At 41.9% G+C, this 8,236-nt stretch overlaps 1 protein-coding gene across 15 annotated transcripts in view; it reads right to left on the bottom strand.

The window, feature by feature from the left end:
• EPHA5 (EPH receptor A5) overlaps positions 1-8,236 on the bottom strand; it is a 386,478-nt gene that overhangs the window by 59,891 nt on the left and 318,351 nt on the right. For 14 of the 15 annotated variants that reach the window (XR_003096319.1, XM_025215915.1, XM_025215906.1 and 11 more), the window contains 2 exons: positions 6,764-6,913; positions 820-1,013 (listed from right to left, as the gene is read on the bottom strand). Coding sequence is in view for 14 of the 15 variants with exons in the window: in XM_025215915.1 (XP_025071700.1) it covers positions 820-1,013; positions 6,764-6,913 (344 nt within the window). In the remaining variant the exon portion in view is untranslated. Of the gene's footprint in view, positions 1-819; positions 1,014-6,763; positions 6,914-7,834; positions 7,908-8,236 lie in introns of those variants that run through there. The other variant, XM_025215920.1, reaches the window with a different exon arrangement.

The following is an 8,236-nucleotide window of genomic DNA, read 5'->3' as shown; positions in this document are numbered from 1 at the left end:
TTTCACATTAAAATTGCATACTGTTTTTTTTTCAGTTAACGTGGTTTTAGAAAAATCATTTGTGTACAATGTTTAGGCAACCACAAGGGTTTGTAATTTTGACAAATGGTACAAATGGAGGTGAATGATAACGGAGTTAAGAAACATGGCAAGAGGACATGTGTGGGTAGGAATGCATCTGCAAACATTTAGCTTGGCTAGTCTCAAGAATTTCCCCACAAGGGTTTCTCTTCTCTTAATATTACCAGGATAAAGTCAACAAAGAGATAACTGAAATGGTTTTTATTATATACTTTATGGGCCAAATTCTGCTTTCCCTGGCTGCACCTACATGAGACGCTTACTGCACAGTAGCTCATTACTACTCCGCAGTAGTAATAAGCTACAAGCTACTACACAGTCAGTGTCACCAGGATGACGGTTACTGTGCAGTAATTAAGTATTTGGGTATAAAAGTACTACATGACTGCGCAGTAATAACTTAATCAGTATCTTATGTAGGCACAGCCCCTAAATCCAGTACATAGCAGAATTAAGTCAACTACAGAGCTGGGACTATAGAGGCCAACTCAAGTGCTTCAAAGGTAAGTTATGCTAATTTTACCTGCTATAGCATAGAAGCATTTATAAAGTGATTCAGTTGTCCACATATCTGACAATTTAAAGAGAAAGAGTTGGCTGGGAAGACTATTCTGGGGATAATAAAGGTCTTGGTAGATCTGTAGAGTCCTTACTGACCAAATACTAAAAGATACTTCAATGCCAGGATATTAGGATACAAGTCTTTCACTGAGAAATGGCTTCAGCCTGAATGGGTACCTGTTTGATGCATTAACCAAAGTCTTCAAGCTGCTAGGGTTACGGATGAGCTTATCCAACATGCTGACAATTTCATCAAATTTGGGCCTGCTGTTCCGGTCTTTCTGCCAGCAGTCAAGCATTAGCTGGTAAAGAGCTACTGGGCAGTCCATGGGGCTTGGCAAACGATAGCCTTCCTCAACTGCTTTAATCACCTAGGGAAGAAAAAACAGAGTGTTTTTCCCATCTCTGAAATGCAAAGGGTTTTAAACAGAACCTTTCATAGCTGGCAAATCATTCATTATTGCTGCTTTCCAAGGCAGCACACAAGCCTTTGCTTATGAGAAGTAAAATCAGCAACAACCTGTTCCCTTTCATGGTATAAACTAATTAAAATTAATTTCAGTTAACAGAAAAATAATTCAGGGCACAGTAACACTGAAGTCAACAGGTCAGATTCCCAGGTGTTACTGTGACCTGAATTATTTTTCCGTTCACTTTAAGAGAGCTATGAAAACACTCCAAGTGAGGACCAAGCCAATTGTTTAACTCAATTGTTCAACCCAATCGGCCTGATCCTCAACTGGAGTGTGTTGTCATAGCTCCCTTAAAGTTAATGGGGCTATCTTTGATTACACCAGTTGAGAATAATAGCACCAGTGTTTGTTCTTGGATTCTGAGAACAGTAGCATATGGGCCATCTAGCATTTCCTTGGAATAGAACTTCTTTTAATGAAAAGGCACGTGCTGGATCATACATTTGTTTTACAACAATAAAAGTCCAACTTTATTTCAAAAGAGACTTTGAATGCTAAATGATGGATACATTCAAGGCTGAAGCAGCATAACCATCTCATGTATCATTCAATAATGTGAGGGTCTAGTAATTTATTATTGTGTACACATTTCTTCCAGGAATTGAAAATGTCTGCAAAATGCTACATGTAAATTAAAAACAAGGGAGGGCCTGGCCATTGATTTTAAATGCAAATACAAAAAAACCCCATGATTTTGTACCAGTTATATTTAAAGCAACTAGTCCACACATGTAAATTCTTGCGTCCTTGAGAAAGAAAAGACACCGAACAAAAATGCAATGACTGATTCTCTCTCTATCTCTCCCTTGTTGTAGACCAAAAATAATCAAATCCATTCTGAAGACAAAATAATTTGTTTTCAGCATGTCCAGGTTGTTTTAACTGAAACCCATTGAATGGATCTTCGAAAGAACTCTAGACATGGCAACTATCCTTTAGACACCTAAATAAATGCCTGCATTTTTACAAAAAAATAAAGCTCAGCTCTGCTTTAGGTACACAAAATACATGAATGTACCAAGAAATTCTTCATACCCCTTTCTTCATACTCTCTTCTCCTAAATCTGTTGGTTACCAGAGGTCAGAGGTTGCTCTCCTGGGTGGTGAATGTTGTGGCCAACCACAGTGCTCTGAATGTATGCTTTCCAAAGAGTCCCTTGCATTCCTCTCATTTTTATGCACAATGTGACATATAATTTAAAATCACATTGTTTTCAAATATACTCAGTGGTTAGCAAAAGTATTGCCGTAATTTTAATTTTGATTGCTTTCATCCTCCCTTGGGGTAATGTTATTCAGAAGACAATGGAATTCCAGGCTGAAAACCCAACTTCCCTGCACATATCATTCCAATCCACACATCACCCTGAAGTCTGAGCCCAGAAGTGGAAAGCACTGGCCCAGGAGTGGTGTGGGGCTTTAAAAATTTGAAAGGACACATTTAGTAGTGAAGAAAATTACATGGTGCATCATATTACTCTGAACAGCTGCTTCTGGTATTGAGCACATCTGAAAATCCAGCCTTACTGTTGAGGTCGTGCAGCTCTTTTGTGCTGACATGACACCTGAACCAACGACCACTGATGTCAATGGGAAGACTTTTAGCAATGTCAGTGACAGCTGGAGCAAATGTATGACCTTCTACCTGGTTTGGACCAAAATTCAATCATGACTTTGTTCTGCAGCAACGGTTTTGCTCATAGCATGATAAGCTAAGGTGTACTTTATCTCTTGCTTTGTCTAATATTTTAGTACTGTTTCCGGTTTTAACGTGAACCCAGATTCGCAGCCATTGTATAAAAAAACTATGCAACAGGAGCAAACGAATACGTGAATCTTACATGCTGTATTTTCATGCATATTTATAATATGGAGGGACAATCCCTCCAGCATCAAGATGTCTAGCAGACAAGCTGGCATCAGCATTGACTATCTGAACTACATCTGCAATGAAGTTATACATGCTTTATATTCCTGGCAATAACACTGCAATCAATAAGGTTAATTCAATTTACAGGATGTTGTCCACTCTGGCAATACACTGTAAATGGCATCAAAATACTTTGAGATGTTATGATGCTGAAACATCTTTTTTTTTTCATCTGCAAATGTTTTGGGGATCCAGCAGTAATGGGAATAAGGGCAGAACCAAAAGTTTTCAAGTCACTGGCATCAACCACAAGGAACAAATTACTGCACTGTACAATTTTGTTCACCCGGTGCATGTGTCTTTAGAACAGCTGATGAGTCAAATTGTAGGCTAGCAGAAGGTTTGTGGACCTATCCCCTCCCAGGCCCTTTGTTTATGGGGTTATGCTGGTTGGCTTAGGGCTGGCAGAGGGTATACCGGGGTGATTTATACCTACAATAGCAGTATACTTGGACAATAACAATATACTTGGCCTTACATTTCCACGGTATCACAGATTTTAAGGCCATCATTAGTCTAGTAACTTGCATGAAGCAGGCCATATAATTTCATCCAATTCCTCCAGCAAACCATGCTCTCGTGGTTGTGCCAGGGCATATTTTTAGAACTCCATCTAGTCTTGATTTAAAAACTTGATTTATAACCTTCTGAGTAATCATGACTGCCACCTTGGGTCTACCTTGACATGGATGAAAGCAATCTGGATATGCAATAATAAAGACAGTTTTGCTAGCCAAAGACTATTTTCAAACAGTGACTTTTAAGTGGCTGTAATTATAGGTCACACAGCACATAAGAATGAAAAGAACTCTCTGATGAGGGACTGAAATTCATGCAACCAGAGCACAGTGGTTTACCACATAATGTCCACAAGCAATGGAAGCAACTTATGACTCTTGCCAACGGGGGTGGGAGTTGAGAATACAGAGGAGGGGAGATGAAAAACTCTCTAGGAATTTTCATGTACCAGACCCCTGAGTTAAATTTCCTTGCTTCCTATAATCCATGCTACTGCCAAGTATATACAGTACAGCCACAGAGATAATCAAATCAAAACCTGGTCAGGAACCAATGCTAATTTCAACAGAAAAAACTCTGATTAATTCTTTAATCTACATGTAAAAAGCCACAGCCATACACAGCTTTTTAAAGATGTGTTTGTGAAGTTCACTCCCTGTACAATGGGATATAGTTAAATTCATGTTTTTCTGGTTTTGTTTTTTTTATTAACAGATATAAAAATGCCAATTATTTTAGTGCTTACTGTCAATAAGAGGGATTCCTCTGGCAGGGGAGTGTTATCTCACTCTCACTTGCCTGAATCATAGTTTATAGTCTGGCTTTTAAAGAACAACATCTGTGTCATTCCAGTGCATTTATATTAAAGATGGTTACAGTTGCTAAATTCAATGGCAGAAGAGAAAAGCCAGGGCCCAAACTGCTGCATCCTTTCCACTGGGCATGGAAAAAAGTTTCCACATTAAATTGTGATAATCTCCTGGGTAGACGCATGCAGCATGGCTACTAAACTCCCTTTGAATGTGATAGCATCTGGGATGGAGGGATTATAGGGCATTGTTGCTCTGAGGCTACAAAACAACAGGACTGCCTGCCTGGCAAGCAGCATTCTTTTTTATCTGTGATGGAGAGATATTGTGGGTGGCTTCTTTGGGGCAGCTGAATGGGAAGGAGGGGAAATGTGACATAATACTCCTAGGGGCAGGTGATTACATGCTCACTGGGGCCCTGCTGCTGCCTGACTAAGCCTCGATGCTGAGGGAAGCTGTGCTGGCTGCACGTGTCCGCCATATGGGGATCAGGACCTGTTCTGATCCCCATGTGGTCAGGAGACCTGTTCTGGCTGGGATGCAGCAGTCCTGGCTGCTGGGACAGCTCTCCCAGACATGTGGAGATTAGGTCTGGATCCGATCTCCACGTGGCTGGGATGCAGCAGTCCTGGCTGCTGGGACAGCTCTTCCCCACCCGGTGAAGATTGGGACCAGCCCCTGTGTGGGACTGGTACCCAGTGGAGTCTGGAGCTCCCCCTGGCTGCTGCAGGTGGGGCAGAGCAGGGCAAGAGCAGCCCAAGTGAACTGCTCCCATTGGGAGCAAATTTGCTCCTCAAGGGTGCACATTCACATGTGTGTGAGGGCACAGTTTAATGCCCCCCTGAATTTTCTGCAAAGAAAATTCAGGCACATTAAAAGGTGAGACACAAAATATGGGTGAGGTCTCAAAAGAAGCTGTCCTTGTTAAACCATGACTAAAGTCAAGCAACTAGGACCGGTTATTAGGTTTTTTAAAATTATTTTATGCTCCCCCTGATGGGTTAGAGAGAAGTAGTGGCCATTGAGAAAGGGAGTTTAGCTTTTTCCCACCCTAACCAAAGATTCCCTGCAGGGTGTCAGCACTGCAGAGAGGCAGCAGGTGGGAGGTGGCAGTGACAAGGATACCAGCGGGTCTCTGTGAAACTGTCCCTATCCCATGTCACAGGGGACATAAGACCTTCCTCTGCACTGTAGAACCTGCTGTACAGCTTCCTTGGAAACTTAGCTCCTGCATTGCATACAGTCTAGGGAGAATAGGGACTAGACAGAAAAGAGTTTCTAAAGGGCATTAGCAGGAGCATGGCCTGGAGTCACTGGAAGACATCTCATCATAGGATGACAGGGTAGCTCCTACACAGAATATTGCCTCAGCCCTGGCTGGAACATAGAACTGGGAAGGAACTCCTGGGCCACAGAGTCCAGGTCTTAGCATAGACAAGCAACCATTTACCCAGAGATTCCTAAAAATCATTAAAGCACAACGGCAGACAAACCAGGAGCAACCTACAATATGCCACGGATAGAAGCACTGGAGATAAAGGTCCGGCAATGCTCTGGCACTGTAGCGACAGAAAAGTGGCACTGCAGTGACAGAATAAAACTGCCAGGCTACATCTACAGCTGCAGCAGCATCCCACAACAATGAAAACACACCACTTTAATGGCACATAAATTTAAGGCTTCATTCTGCAGGGTTCTGAGCACAGCTTAGTCCTCTTCAAGATCAAGTCTCTGCTCCATTACTGTCCCTGGCATTGCAGCAGTATTTAAAGCCCTAGGCCCTGGACCAAGATGCTATTGTGCTAAGAACTTGACACATGCATTGTGAGAGACTGCTCTCATTTAGTGTTTATACATTTCAAGGCAGTCAAAAAGGGTGGAAGGTGAAGCAATTTCCTTAAGGTTGTTAGCTAGGCCAGGATTACAGCCTAGATCAGTAGGCCCAAATTGCTCTACCAAAATGCCCCCTTTTCACTCAAGGAGGCAAGCACTTACTGAAGGGGATGTCTCCCTAAGCTTAAGCTTTACTGGACTGCAAGAGTTTGTCAGTGTAGCTGAAATTATATCATTCATCAGTATATACCCTTGGATAGACCTTTGTCCTAAAATGTAATGCAGATGAACTCTGGTTCTAGCAGCCTTTGGAGAGCTGCAGCAATCTGCCAAGGGAGCTGGACTACTCTGTACAGACATATTTCCCTTTGTGCAAAACCTGTTTTGAGCTGCTACATAAAAGAGCATTGAACAATAGGAATTTCAGAGGGAAAGCAAAATCACTTCACTGGGGGTTTTCCAGCAGCTGTCCTTTTCAGACTGAAAGCCTCATGCCAGTTCTGTCTTTCTGATGAGAAAACAATCTTGTCTGGTAGCGGCTTTTGCAAAGCGCTTACATCTTGATTGGTCATCTCCCAGTAAGGTCTCTCTCCATAAGACATGACTTCCCACATCACTATCCCATAGCTCCAGACATCGCTGGCTGAGGTGAACTTGCCGAAGGCAATGGCTTCTGGTGCAGTCCATCGGATTGGGATCTTGCCTCCCTAGGATGAAAAAGCAGAAAGGGATGTTGGGGGAGAGGAAGAAACAGCAATTCTTAGAGTGCCAAGGGGTATTGTTTCCTCTCTTGAAAGGTGCTGGAAAGAGATGTAGAATTTTAAAGTAAATCTGTTTGACAGCATGAGGCCCCTTTCCACATTCTCCCAGCCCATAAGCATGTGTAGGCTGACTACTAATTGACTGTCCTGAAGGTTTGTTGTTTAAATTCTGTTTGAATGCTAGAACACGTATAGGATCAATGTCTCAATTATGCTGCACTGGCTGGTAGGGGAATAAACTTCCCCTAGTCTCTGAAAGCAAATGGGGGAGGAATAAATGTCTCCAAATTGGGGGCGACTTTGATTTAATGTGAACCTCACGCAAACTGCAGGGTGGGTGGAAGGTGGTTTGAATTAGGCCCCAATCCTGTCCTGCAACTAGCTGCATGAGGATGAGTCACTGACACTTTTGAAGTTAAAGGCTGGTGCCTGTAAAAGATGCACAGTGATCAGGCTATTTACAAAAACATCACCAAATCTTTCTCCCTGGCGGTATCCTTGTTTGTGTGGGGGTTTGTTTTTTTCAGTTTGGTTTGGAGTAATATTTCTTGCCTACCCAGCACCACTCTAGATATATTTAGCACGTTTACATTTTTTCCCCTTTTAATTTCTCCAGTTTTTAGATTCTAAATTTTATGTAAATTATAGTTCCTTTTTTAGGAGAAACAATCATAGAATCATAGACTCAGAGAGAAGTAGGGCTGGAAGGGACCTCCATAGGTCATACAGTTTAACCCCCTGGGGGAGGCAGGGTCATCCCTATACAAAACATCCTATACAAATACATAATACCATCACTAAATAGATCTCTTAAATAGGTTTAAAAGAAATGTTACGCTTCAGTTACCAGTATATTAAAAAATATACCTCTCTTTGATGCTCCTAACCCCTCATGAGGGATGAAATCAATAGGAGGAAGGGCATAGCATCTCAGGTGATCCTTTTTAATTCAAAAAAACAAACAAACACCAAACATTGGAGTATAGTACAAAAAAAAATCCTCATTTAAAAATTATTCTTCAATGAGGCATTATTACTTCAAACCTCTAGACAGAGGGAACCAGATTCTCTGTCAGTGTCAATTGGCACACTGCAGTTTATTACTCTAGCTTAAATTCTGGGCCCTAACCCCCTACATGTACAATAGTTGGGTTCTAATGCGACAATGCGCAGTTAGACACCGGAGCCCACACAGCTCTTTGTAGGATTAGGATTCAAAGTGTCTGTGTCTGGAACACTGTCATAGGGTCACAATAAGCTGCTAGACAG

The sequence above is a fragment of the Alligator sinensis genome, unplaced genomic scaffold (assembly GCF_000455745.1).
Source record: "Alligator sinensis unplaced genomic scaffold, ASM45574v1 scaffold320_2, whole genome shotgun sequence".
Lineage (NCBI taxonomy): Eukaryota > Metazoa > Chordata > Crocodylia > Alligatoridae > Alligator > Alligator sinensis.
This window is presented reverse-complemented; position numbering and strand designations above follow the sequence as displayed.